We start from the raw sequence: 14,871 nt of genomic DNA on the forward strand, positions 1-14,871 counted from the left end.
TGTAATTGATTACTAATTATGCTTCCCTCTTAAAGTACATTTAAATAATTATATATCATGATAACAGAAAAATCATGATATATAATTATTTAAATGATATTTAAATATATAATAATTTAAATCAACAGAAAAATCAAAATCTATGGCCTTTAAAGGACAAGATCCAGCAAGAACTAAAATAGTAATAGATAACAAGATCTTAGAACAGGTGAATTCATTTAACTACCTAGGAAGTATGATCACATATGAAAATGAAAAAGATATAAACATAAAAATTGCAAAATATTTAAAAATAACAGGTGTAATTAACTCTATATTTAAACCAAACCTAGTTCAAAAACAAACCAGACTAAAAGTATACAATACATTAGCCCTACAAGTCTTAATATATGGAAGTGAAATCTGGACAATAAAACAAAAAGACAAAGATTAACAACAGCAGAAATGAAGTTTATGAGAAAAACTGCAAAGTATACCCTATTTGATCACAAAAGAAATAAAGAAATTATGAACGAATTAAACCAAGAACCAGTAATAGAAAAAATTTTAAAATATAAACATAAATGGATGGAACATGTTCAAAGAATGAAAGCAGAAAGATTACCAAAACAAGCCTTAAAGTACAAGCCATTAGGAAAAAGAAAGCCAGGACATCCTCTTAAACGATTCAATGATGACTTCTAAGGCCGGAACAGGCCATGCTAGGCCTAAATCCTTGATACGCATGATGATGATGATAATAATTATAAACAAATAATAAAATTATATAACATAAATAAAATAATAAATCTGTGTATGAACCATTTTGTATATAATAGAAGATGAAATACTTGCACTTGTTTCCTTTATTAGAAAATTAATAGCAATAAGGATGTCAATTTTTCTTCTTATTTTGATCAAAACCTGAATTTAGTTTTAAAATGCATGATGTCTAACATGCATTTTAAATGCATAAACATGTTATACATTTTAGAGAGCTATGTACTTTATAGTACATGAGGATATTTAACAATAAGATAAACTTACATGTGAAATATATAGTACAATTACTGAGATAATCTACAAATAATTAGGCATTAGGCTCTGAAAAATTTGAAGATTACAGAAGACATTAAAAAGTAAATTGTGGTGTAATCCAGGAAGCAGTAAGACTCATGTTGCAATGATTGTATCAGTCTATTCCATTAATTTTTCAACAATTGTCACTTGAATTAATTTTTTATAATTACTCAATTCCATTATGTACAGTGATCATCGCATAATTGCACTAGCTTTCTGTGCAGCTGCAGCAGCAGCTTCATTAGTTAGCATTTGAAACTCTTGGAACCTCTGAGAAATTCTTTGGTTTACCTTCAGGTACTTCTCCATACAGTTCATTGCACATCGATCCTATGTTATGGAAAAAGAAACTGATTAAAAACATAACAAAATGAACCAAAGCAATTGGTATTTTAAAAATAATTATGCTGTAACTATATATGACAAACTGAATGAGAAATTCAGATGAATAACTGTCTAATGAATTAATACAGCACAAAGGAACGATAAAATACAATTTTATTAGTTACTACATTTTGTCTCTATCATAGAGACATCATCAGGGTTAGTCTCAAAATTGTAAAAGCACACACGAAAAACACTAGAATGCAGCATCGTATAAATGGCATTGGTCATAATTGAAAAGCATCATATGAACAGATCATCATAAAATGAAAAATCATAAGGTAGAGTATTACTGTACAAATGTATTAGATCCTATTATTTTGTCTCTGTCAGAGACATCGTCAGGGATACAATTTCAAAATTGTCTGAAAACTGAAAATCGAAAATCAAAAACTGAAATTCAATTTCAGAGTCACGTTCGATTCGAGGTTATATCGTAGTGTGTAGTGTTCGTGCAAGCTCCTGATAAGATAAGTATTATTTTCAGTTATCGTTGATAAAATTACTTAATATTGCGTAGTTTTGTATCAGGGATACAATTTCAAAATTGTCTGAAAACTGAAAATCGAAAATCAAAAACTGAAATTCAATTTCAGAGTCACGTTCGATTCGAGGTTATATCATAGTGTGTAGTGTTCGTGCAAGCTCCTGATAAGATAAGTATTATTTTCAGTTATCGTTGATAAAATTACTTAATATTGCGTAGTTTTGTTTGCCTTGCGTATTTTAGTGCGTCTGTTTGTGTGTTTTTGGTGTGTTATAACTTATTATTTGATAAAACACGTTGCAAATAATTATGGCACCTGTACGAAGGAAAATGGCGGCCAGTAATGATGGTTCGCCATCTTTATCAAAGAACAGTAGTATAAAAGAAATGAGTCAGTGTACTAGCTGTGAAATGTACGCTTTGCGGAGTGCGGTCGGAGTGTGGATAGATGATAATAAAGGATTGAATGTATGTAGAAAATGTAGGGAGAATGAGGAATTGAAGTGTATTTCGGATCGTGAGTGTGATATTTTTGTCAAACTTCAGAATGAAGAAAACAGCGATATGACAAGAAACGGCAAGGTTGTACATGAGAATTATGAGAGTGTGAATGATAGTATTAATGGTTTCTCAGAGAATAAAAAAGATGAGATAGATGCATTGAGTGAGATTGCGTTGTTGAATGGTGCGATAGAAAGGGCAAAACAGCAGCTAGAGTGCATGAACAAAAGTCAACTGAATGAACCAACCAATAATAAAAGGTATGACAGGAAAAATAGACGTATGAATGTGAACATGAACAAAATGAAGGATAGAGTGCTGTATGGAGACTCGTTAGTACGAGGTGTGTTAGTAGAGGATTTGACAAAATCTTACCAACCTGGTGCGACCATAAAGGATGTAACTGAGTCTATTAGATAGCAAAAGGAAAGGGTGAAAGAAATGATTGTTGTGGCAGGTACGAATGATTTGAAAGGAGATAAAATGGAAATGATAGAAGACCTGAATGAATTGTTTGAGGTAGCAAAAGAAAAGAGTGAGAGAGTTAGAATGATTAGTCTTTTGCCACGGTATGACAGTGAAATGTTTAAAAGGAGGGCCATAATTGAAAATGACTTTATGCGTGGGTTATGTATGACGAGTGGTGTAGAATTTGTGGACGTGTGGAGTGAGTTTCATGGGCGAAAGGATCTATATAAGATGGATGGCTTGCATTTGAATGGTTACGGTGTAAGAGGACTTGAGAAAGTGTTGCTGAATGTAGTGGATGTGCAAATTCAGGGAAACTAGATTTGTTAAGGGGGGGGGAGTAGATATACAGTCCTTAGGGAGGCAGTTGAATGTAAGAATGAATATAATATGCTAGAGCAAATAAGGACAACAAACCAGAGTGGGATAGTTAATATAAGGCATCAAGGTAGGGTTGGGGCTAATGGGGGTCTTAAATTCATGTACACTAATACTAGGAGTATTAGGAACAAGAAGGAAGAGTTTTTGGGCATGGTTGGCACTTCCAGACCACAGGTTATTGGTATTAGTGAAACATGGCTGACTGTAGATGATATAGCTAGTGGGATTGAATGTGATGGGTATAGTGTGTTCAGGAATGACAGAGAGAATAAAATGGGGGGAGGAGTATTGTTGATGATAGCTGATGAGCTCCAGCCAAGGAGAATAGAAGTTGAATTGCAGGATAGAGAAAAGAGCACATTTGAGGCCATTTGGTGTGAGATTGTGGCTAGCAGAACTAAATATACAATTGGGTGCTGCTATAGACCAGGTGATGGAAAAGAGGGTGGTGACAGTATGCACAAGCAAATAGAAGAAATGAGTGGAAGGAGGTTGATTATTATGGGAGATTTCAACTATGGTCACATTGATTGTAGTGAGGAGAGGACACACGGGAGGAAGGAAATGGATTTTATGCGGTTATTAAGGGATAACTATCTGCGACGGCATGTAATGGAAAATACTAGGGGTTAGAGAGTGCTTGACCTAGTAATTACATCTGAGGATTTGGCTGTAACAAATATGACCACATTGCCACCAATCGGTGAGAGTGATCATAAGGTCTTGACTTGGGAGGTGGCTAAAGGTGTAGAATTTTCAATTAAGACAGGGTACATGTGGAATTATCGGGCTGGAAAGTATGACAAGCTTAGGAGTTTGATTGGCTCAGTGCCATGGCATGTACAACTGCAAGGACTAGAAGTTGATAATGCATGGGAGGTAGTTAAGAAGTGCTTGCATGAAGCAATGGCTGACTGTATACCTAGAGTACGAATAATAAATCAAGTAGGGGTTAAATGGATGAATAACACCATTAAGCTTGAGCTGCAAAAAAAAGAAACAACTATGGAGGGAATATAAGGAGAAAGGTGACCGGCAGGCACATGAACGGTATAAAGCGCAGGCCAGAAGGGTGACGAGTGTGGTAAGAAAAGCAAAAAAGGATTACGAAAGAACATTGGCCATGCAGGCTAAAGAGAATCCTAAACAGTTTTTTAGATATATAGCAAGTAAAAGGAAAAATGTACATGCCAGAATGATTTTAAAGAATGCCGATGGTAGGGAGGTAACTGAATCAGTTGAGATAGTTGAGTTACTGAGTGAGCACTTTGCAAGAATATATCATCCAGGTGGTGACATTGCAGAAAAGAATAAACCAGTAGATTATACGGGAATTGTGGTGAATGAAGAGGAGGTGAGTAGTCTATTGCATAACCTCAATGTCAATACATCTGTGGGATTGGATGGTATACCAGCTCGTGTAGTACGAGAAGCAGCTAAAGAATTGTCAGTACCCTTGACCATTTTGTTTAATTTGAGTCTCGGGTCTGGGTTAGTCCAGAGCGGGTGGAAGGAGGGGAAAATAGTTCCACTGCACAAAGGTGGTTCCAAGACTGCTGTTGTAAATTACCGACCAATTAGCATATCAGGAATCATTGTCAGGGTCTTAGAGAAATTAGTCAAGAAAAGAATACAGGATGGGATAGATGAAAATGGGATATTGGATGGGGGACAACATGGTTTTGTGAAGGGTAGATCATGCCTCAGTAACCTGCTCACGTTTTATAACACAGTGACGGCTGAACTGGATAGGGGTAGTGGGTTTACAGTGATACTACTGGACCTTGCCAAGGCATTTGATAGGATACCACATGGAAGCCTAATCAGTAAACTGGAGCAGATGGGGATGGATATAGGTTTGGTGAGATGGATAGGAGGGTGGTTGAAGAAGAGATACCAGAGTATTCAGGAGTGGAGTCAAAAAGACGTCTTGTGGCTAGTGGAGTGCCGCAGGGCTATGTTCTTGGACCACTGCTTTTCAATTTGTTCATCAATGATATTGGAAAGGATTTGAGAGGAAGTGTTCACTTGTTTGCTGATGATGCAAAGTTGGGTAGAGCAATTGTGAGTGCACAGGATGTCAAAATTTTACAGGATGATTTGGATAGTTTGGAGGACTGGGCTAGGAAAAATGGATGTTAGTTTAATGTGGCAAAGTGTAAGGTTATGCACTTTGGGGTGAAAAGAATAGCAGCAGTATATCGCATTGGTGGAACCGTACTCCAGGAGATTGATGAGGCCAGGGATTTGGGAGTGCTGGTGGATAGGGAGTTGAAGTTTAGGGGGCACATTGCAAAAGTGACTAAAACAGCTCACCAAATCACTTGGCTTCTGAAAAATACTTTAACATGCAGAGACAAACAAGTTGTTGTTCCTCTGTATCGAGCCTTGATAAGACCCCATCTGAACTTCTGTGCCCAGTTTGGGCACCAGGGTTTCTTCGTGATGGGGAGGAAATGGAGAGGGTTCAGAGACGAGTGACCAAGATGATAGCAGGTCTGTGGTATGAACCTTATGAGAATAGGTTGAAGATTTGTGGGTTGCAGAAATTGGACGATAGGCGAAGGAGGGGTGATATGATTGAGACATTCAAATTACTGAAGGGTTTTTATAAGATTGATCCAGAAGATATTTTTGAAAATATGACTGGTGGTGGGAGGACTAGGGGCCATGCATGGAAGCTGGGCAAGAGCGTGGTTGACAAGGGTGTTAGAGCTAGGTTTTTTACTCGGAGAGTGGTGAATGAGTGGAATAAGCTTCCAGAGTCTGTTGTGGGTGCTATAACCGTGAATGAGTTCAAGGCAAGATATGATAGATACTGTGTGAATGTTGAATAGTTGTTCCAGACATGATGTTAGGGCCTCCCTCGATGAGTCTGTTGACTCCTTGGAGTTTCCCGGAACAATAATAATAATAATAATAATAAAAAAAAAATTGTAAAATCTCACACACAAAAAAACACTCAAAAACATTAAGTGGAAAAAAACTAGACTAAAAGACCATAGTCCTATGAGGGGAACCCTCAGTTCTTTCCACTTACTGTTTTGAATGTTTTTTTTTGTGCATGCTTTTACAATTTTGATATTGTATCTCTCATGATGTCTTTGTGACAGATGAAATACAGAATCTAATAGACTTGTATTTTGTGCACGTAGGTTTCTGTGGTTAAGCAGTTCTGTAGGTATTTCCTGGTATTGAGACTGCATATTAATATAAAGAGTTTATTAAAAATAAACAAATGAAAAAACCTGATAAGTTTCTTTCGTCGTAAGACTTACATCATCAGGGATAATGGTATATAAAGGTTTAACGCAACAAAAGCTTATTGACAATTAATGACACATTAGATGTTTTTTATAACTTCACAATTGTCAAATAATTGAGAAACCACAATATGAATGACAAATTCATTACTGTATGCATGTTTGAACATTGCTAGTTGTTGTCACGTTCTGTTGCTCACGTATCTTATGTCCAAGGTTAGATTTTTGATGAAGGCAGATCACACTTGATTTTTATTTGCATTGTGTAGAGGTCCTAAACATTAGTGCAGCTTCTTTAAATTTCCTTGTGAAACAGTTATCAATATATGACATGTTTCTCTGTTGCCAGAGTACTTGATGGCCAGTAATGGCTGTGTGAATGCTAAGCCTGATTTGTGCTCCCTTCTTTTTCCACGTCTTTTACATGCTCAGACATCATGAGGATCTCTCCTGACCTTCCTGTCTGGCATATGTAACAAATGCCATAAGAGCAATGAATTTCAAAATTTCAAGAATGCAATCACACTGCCATACATCAAAAATATCATGGAAAAATTGGCTATGTTGCTCTGTAAGTACAACATAAAAGTGGCTTTTCTACATTTTCAAAAAATATCAAGATTCCAATATCCACCAAAACTGCTACATCATCCCATGAAAAAACCAGGCACCTATGAAATTCATTGCTTTTGTATCATTTGTTACGTATGCCAGGTGGGAAGGTCACAGGAGAGATTTGCATGTCTGAGCATGTAAAAGATGAAAAAAAGAAGGGGGCACAAATCAGGCTTAGCATTCCACACAGCCACTAATGGCCATCAAGTACTCTGGCAACAGACACACACACATACTGATATACTGATAACAACTGTTTCACAAGGAAATTTAAAGAAGCTGCACTAATGCTTAGGACTCCTATGAGGTGCAAATAAAAATCAAGGCTTGATTTACATTGTGGTCTGCCTTCATCAAAAAATCTAACTGCCTCAGCCCTCTGACATAACACACGTGAGCCACAGAATGTGACAACAACTAGCAATGTTCCAACACACACACACACAGTAACAAATTTATTGTTTGTGTTACGGTTTCTCAATTATTTGATAGTTGTGAAGTTATAAAAAAATCTAATGTGTAATTAATTCTCAATAAGCTTTTGTTGTGTTAAACCTTTATATATCAATATCCCTGATGATGCAAGTCTTACAACAAACAAAACTAGTTGAGTATTTTCAATTGTTTATTTTTAATAAACTCTTTATATTAATATGTGATCTCAGTATTGGAAAATACCTACAAAACTTGTATTTTATTGTTCCTCTATGCTGTATTCATTCTATTAAACCTAATGAGTTTAAATACTAGACTGTTAATTCTTTATGGAATAGGCATAGCATACAAAGCTAAACAACATGGTAAATGGAAGTTCTGGTTATACAGGAAACTTAATTGGCTAGACTTTTCATAAAGTGCAAGGACACTGGACTTATACCCACCTGTGTTAAGTTTAAGATGAAATTTCATTCATCTAAGACTCTTCAATATCTACAGACATGACAGATTTGCATTACTTTGTGAACAGATCATCACTACTCTTGGTATCATCTGCTATTAATGCAGCCATTAGTTCTGTGCCATCTGAATTGTCTTCTGTTCTCAACACTGAACTGTAGGATATTCTCTTTGATATTTCTGAAAATCTTCCTGGAAGGAATTTGAAAAAATTGAGGATACATATCAAAAAGTATGACAACTTTACTAAGTCTGTTTCTCAGCCACATAATCAGCCTCTTCAAATTGTTAACCTTTTGTCAAAAAGATTCAATGAACAGCAGTTAGCTCCTTAGCCTTGGGCACAATATTGCAGTAGTGCATTGTCACGTTCCATCTTTAGCACCATGCTGCATATAGAATGCAACATCTGCCACTTGTCCTAATAACGAACTCTTCATTTATTTGTCGATGATGCAAAGTTGGGTAGAGCAACAGTGAATACACATATCAAAATTTTGCAGGATGATTTGTATAGATTGGCAGACTTTGCTAAGGAAAATTGGATGTCAGTTTAATGAAAAAAAGTGTAAGGTTATGCATTTTGGGGTGAAAAGATTAGCAGCAGTATATACCTCATTGGTGGAACTTTATTCCAGGAAACTGATGAAGCCAGAGATTTGGGAGTGTTGGTGGATAGGGAGTTGAAGTTTGGGGGGGGGGGGGCACATAGCAAACGTAGCTATATCAGCTCATCAGATCACTTGGTTACTGAAGAATACTTTGACGAGCAGAGACAAGCAGGTTATTGTTCCTCTTTATCGAGCTTTGATAAAACCCCATCTTGACTACTGTGCCCAAATCTGGGCACCAGGGTTTCTTCTTAATGGGGAGGAGGTAGAGATGATCCAGAGGCGAGTGACCTAGATGATAATTAGCCTATGGAATGAACCTTACGAGAACAGGTTGAAGATCTGTGGGTTACAGAAATTGGTTGATAGGCAGAAAAGGGGTGATATGATTGCGACATTCAAATTACTGAGGGATTTTTACAAGATTAATTCAGAGGAAATTTTCAGAACAGGTCTAGTAGTGGGAGAACTAGGGGGACATCCATGGAAACTGAACAAAAGTGTAGTTAGCAAGGGTGTTAGAACTAGGGTTTTTACTTGGAGAGTGGTGAATGAGTGGAATAAGCTGCTAGAGTCTGTTGTGAGTGCCATGACTGTGAATGAGTTTAAAGCAAAGTATGATAGACACTGTGCGAATGCTGAATAGTTCTTATTATGATGTTTAGGGCCTCCCTTGATGAGTCTAAGGACTCCTTGCAGTTGCCCGTAATAATAATAGTGCCAATAACATCAGGCTTGATGTAGCTAATATCCTTATGCAAGTGTCACTGCCTAAAAGAAATCTGATAGCCAGTTGTTTATTCTCCATAAATGGTGCAAAGACAGTAACATAATAATCACTAGAGCTGAGAAAGGTAAAACTAGTGACTGGAATAAGAAAATTAATGTGTTACTCAAAGACTGCACTACTCATAAATCTCTGAATTATGATCCTACCAATTCTCAGAAAAGAAACATTAAAAAGGCTTATCTTGGCCTCCTGAAACTGTTAAAAAATTCATAAACCTAATTATCTTCTCTGTATCATGCATGCTACTGACTCTCTCTCTTTTAATTTAGCCAAACAATAAGCTAAGTCTTTAACTCCACTTACTGGTCATACTTCATCTTATATTAAAAATTCCACTCAGTTCAAATCTTGAATTAAAAATTTATAATAATAAATTTACACTGGGGTGGCCCGAATATACTGAATAAGGACTCATGGAACAACAGAGCCATAAGGAGCAATCATCTTGATTTTGAGGGAAGTGGCACTCCCATGGTCTCCCTAGCAGGATCTCTCCTCTTCTTCCTCTACTTTGAGGAAGTTCCACTCATTTTAATCTTTCCTATAAGGCCTTATCAGCCAACTCTATTTATTTTATGACCCTTATTATTATTATTAGAGTACTCGAGGGGCCATGGGGGCTTTCCATTTCTGGCCTCATATCTATGTCCCCTCTATAAACCTTTACTATAATTCTACTCTATCCTACTATAATCTACTTTTTTCCCTTCAATATACCCTATTCCTCCTTCAGAAGCCTTAAGGTAGCAGCCCTACCACTGGACTATCCATTGCTAGTCACCTGACATGGAGAACATTATTCTATTTTTAAGCCGACAGAAAAAGGTAATCGGATTGAATCTATGGAAAACGACCCTGGAATGTATAATGTAAAACGAAAATGGAAATGACAAAATATAATACATATAGCAAACTAGAACGTAAGAGGAATAGCATATAAAGAAATAGAATTAGACCAAATATTAAATGAAAGAATTTTTCAAATAGCAGTAATCACTGAAACAAAAAAAAAAAAAAATTAAAAGGAACCATGAGAACTGAAAATTTAATGTAATATATAGTGGAGTTGACAGAGACCAAAGAGTTATGATTTGGATTTATAACTTCCTTTCAAAACAGTTAAAACATTATAAATTATGGAATGAAAGAATAATAGAAGCTAGAATAAAAATAGATAGATGTTATTTAACAATAATTGGTTTATATGCTCCAGAAGAAGGAAGAGAACAGGATAATATTGAATTTTATAATCAGGTACAAAATATATATAATAAAATAAATAAAAATTATTATATAATATTAGCAGGAGACTTATATGCAAGAATTGGAAACATGAAAATTAATAGTAGAATGGCTTGACATAAAAACTATACCAAATGCAGCAGCAAATGAAAGCTTAGGAAAGACCAAAAAATTCAATAAAAGGAAAAAACTGAAGATATGAGATGATACAATCAAAGAAATAATCAAAATGAAAAAAGAAGCCTATCATAAATGGCTAAGCAGTAAAAGATTAGAAGATGAAATAGAATATAAAAGAATAAGAGCCATAGCTAAAAGAGAAGTCAGAAAAAGACAGATAATCATGGAACAAATTTGTTTCTAATTTAGAACATGATGTATATAAAATAAGACCCAATGTATATAAGATTTTGAAACACTTAAATACAGATACTAAAGAAAACATAAAATTAAACACCGAATTGAAATTAGAAGAATTTCAAAATTTCTATACAGAATTATGGACAGATAAATATTTTAAAAAAAGATTAAAAAAATTTTATAAAAAAAAAGATTTTAAAATAGATTGCCAGTCTCGTTGGCCGAGTGGTTAGTATATCTGCTCTCCAGCCAAAAGGCTGTGGGTTCGAATCCTGCAGCGGGCATGGATGTTTGCGATTGTCTGTGAAAATAGTAGCGGGGGTGGATAGTAGATGGCAGTGTAGATGAAGCGGTTGGTTCATGATAGGTGGATGAGGTTGATTGGTGGAGTTGGAGAGTAGGTGCCCTCCCTTGATGAGTCTTGGACTCCCTGGAGGCATCAAATAATAATAATAATAACTGGCAAACATTTAATGAAAATGAAAAAACTTTACCCCAGTCCTGAAGATACTTTCAGGTGCAAACTTTGTTTGCACACACTTGGATAAAGGATTAAACTAAATTTATTATATTAATAACAGCTGAAATGAAGTTTATGAGAAAAACTGCAAAGTACTCTCTAATTGATCACAAAAGAAACGAAGAAATTATGAAAAAATTAAACCAGGAATCAGTAATAGAAAAAAAATTAAAAAATATAAACATAAATGGATGGAACACGTTCAAAGAATGAAAACAGAAAGATTACCAAATCAAGTCTTAAAGTACAAGCCATTAGGAAAAAGAAAATCAGGATGTCCTCTTAAAAGATTCAACGATGAATTCTAAGGCCGGAACAGGCCACTCTGTGCCTAAATCCTTGCTAGGCATGATGGTGATGATAATTTATACTTATACTATTTATAAAAATATTATAAGTATATAATAATTGTAAATAATAATTATATTATTTTTGCCAGCCTTCCTTGCTGGCCGAGTGGTTAGTGTATCCACTTGCCAACCAACAGGCTGTGGGTTTCAATCCAGGCATGAGTATGGATGTTTGTGATTGTCTTTAGGTGGGAGATGAACATTATCACCCAATGTGAGATCACCTCCTCGCATAACAAAGGACTAAAATGGCTTGAAAAAAGTTTCATATATGGTCTCTAGAGTAGGGTTTGGACTATGTAAAATAATAAATTAAAAATACATTAAAATATATCATAATCATCATTATGTAGTTTCCTCACTGCAAAGGTGCAGCACCATGTCCTTCCAGTCCTCACTGTTGGCAGCTCTTCTTTTTGTTTGACCATAGTTACATGATAGTAGGAAGATACGGACTAGGTAATAGAAACAAGAGAGGGGAATTTCTCTAAGTTGCATTTTTTCCTTTTCATAGCTTCTTTTATTTTCTTTGGTTTCACATTTATTTCTATGAACAGTATGTTGTAGTCAGAGTAAATATCAACTCCAGGATATGAACATGCTTTTTTTATGCTATTCTTGTATCTTTGCTTTACTATAATGTAATCAATTTGATACCTTTCTGTATCTACTGGTTTTTTTCCATGTGTATAGTCTTCTCTTAGATTTTTTAAACCAAGAACACCTTCCTTATCCCATTAACCTTAAACAATCGGTGGAAGACATGAATAAATTAAACTCCACCTATAAAGATTTTGTCAATAATTCTCAAATTCGACAACGTAACATGATACAACAAAACGAAATCAAGACATGTTAAAAGTGAGCTGGATTTCATATTGCATTTAAAATTTTTATAATGTCAGTCAAAACAGTTAAGAATTATATACACATTTACGGTATTAACTATGTGTTAAACATACATAGCATCCAGATACTTGGTTTAAAAAATCTAAGAGAAGACTATACACATGGAAAAAAGAGATATGGAAAGGAAACAAGTTAAAGAGAAAATAAAGAAGATTGCAGAAGAAGAAATTGGATATGTAAGAGCTAAAAGAATAAAAAAACCTTGGATAACTAATGAGATGATTTCTCTAATGGAAGAAAGAAGAAAAATAAAGACACCCCAGAAGGGAAAATACAATATAGAACCCTGAATGACAAATTGAGAAGGGAAGCAGAAAGAAGTAGAGAAGATTGGCTTAAAAAACAATGTGAAGAAATGGAAAATTATGAGAATGGGAAGGTATGATCTTTTATATGAAAAAGCAAGAAGCATGAATCACGAGAGAAATGGAATTCAAGTTAGAGGCATAGAAAATAAGAATGGAGAAATCATAACTGAAGAAGATAAAATCCTAATGAGATGGAAGGAATACATTGAAGATCTATATGACAAGGAAAATAGATCAAATGAGTTGCCATTAGAAGATATAAAGAAGGTAAATGAAGATGATCTAGACCCAGAGATTTTGAAGACAGAAGTAGAAATGGCCATTAAGGAACTAAAATGTGGAAAGGCAGAGGGAATAGATGAAATACCTGCAGAATTCCTGAAATAACTTGAGAAGAAAGGAACTGAAGAAATAACCAAAATAATAAATTTAATTTATAACAAAGGAGAAATACCAAAAAATTTTATGACCTTAATATTTATACCTATACCAAAGAAAAGTAATGCAATGAACTGCAAGGATTTTAGAACAATAAGCCTCATTTCCCATACATCAAAAATACTTATGAGAATCTTAACATGAAGAATTGCATCTAAAGTGGAAGAATTTCTTGAAGAAGATCAGTTTGGTTTCAGGAAGGGTAGGGGAACAAGAGATGTGATTGGACTGTTAAGAATAGTAAGTGAAAGAAGTCTGGAAGTGAATAAAGAAGTTAATATCTGTTATATAGATTTTGAAAAAGCTTTTGACTTTGTAAAATGGGATAAGATGGTGGAAGTAATGGGATAAGATGGTGGAAGTAATGGAAAAGATTGGTATAGATTGGAAAGACAGAAAGCTAATTATTTCACTATATATACCAATCTTTTCCATTACTTCCACCATCTTATCCCATTTTGTTTAACATGTATTCCGAAGCAATGTTAAAAGAAGCACTGGAGAATTCGGAAGAAGGAATAAAGATTGGAGGTAGACAGATATTTGCAATAAGATACGAAGATGACAAGGCATTACTATCAAATACTGAAACAGGACTACAACATCAGATTACTGGAATCCTGTATCAATTTATGGAATGAAAATTAACATCAGAAAAACAAAGGTAATGAAAATAGCAAGGAAAGAGGCAAATATGGATATCAGAATAAATGGGGGAAAATTGAATAAGTAAAGACATTTAAATATCTAGGAAGTGTTATTAGCAGTGATGGAAGATGTAAAAGTGAACATAAAAGTGAGAATAGCGATGGGAAGAGATGCCTTTAATATAAAATGGAATTTATTCAGAAGTAATCATGTTGGAGGCTTAATGGATTTTTTACAACACTCAAAAAGAATTAAAATAGAATTTAATACTTCCTATATTTCGTCCTAGTCACTAGGACATCTACGGGGATTACAAAAACAATTAATGTAACATATACACAAATAACAAACAATACTAAGCCCAACCATGTGGGTGACACTAAAGTCCTATCTAGGTAGAGCGCCCTCTAAGGGCAGTAGTAGGTGGGAACTCTGGTGATGAGTGTTTCCCAAATCTTCGGAAGCTTAATGCAACCGTATTTATTAAGATTTGGTTGGTTTTTGAGAGCTGCTGCTGCTTCTAAGAAAAGTCTCTCTTTCTTGAATTTGCTGTGGTGGAGTATGGTGGTTTTCTTCCATGATACCCTGTGGGTAGTGTCCAAAACATGGTCAGCCAAGCCTGAATGGCCATAGTTGTGTT

General features: G+C 35.1%; 1 protein-coding gene across 3 annotated transcripts in view; it reads right to left on the bottom strand.

The window, feature by feature from the left end:
- Positions 1 to 827: 827 nt before the first annotated feature.
- Positions 828 to 14,871, bottom strand: part of Tim9a (translocase of inner membrane 9) — an 88,258-nt gene continuing 74,214 nt past the window's right edge. For all 3 annotated transcript variants that reach the window (XM_090398964.1, XM_090398966.1, XM_090398965.1), the window contains exon 4: positions 828 to 1,389. In XM_090398964.1, coding sequence (XP_090255090.1) covers positions 1,252 to 1,389 — 138 coding nt within the window. In that variant the 3' untranslated portion in view covers positions 828 to 1,251. The remainder of the gene's footprint in view (positions 1,390 to 14,871) is intronic.

Source organism: Typopeltis vanoorti, chromosome 10 (assembly GCF_054136105.1).
Source record: "Typopeltis vanoorti isolate ZY-2024b chromosome 10, IOZ_Tvanoo_1.0, whole genome shotgun sequence".
In the NCBI taxonomy this organism is placed as follows: domain Eukaryota; kingdom Metazoa; phylum Arthropoda; class Arachnida; order Uropygi; family Thelyphonidae; genus Typopeltis; species Typopeltis vanoorti.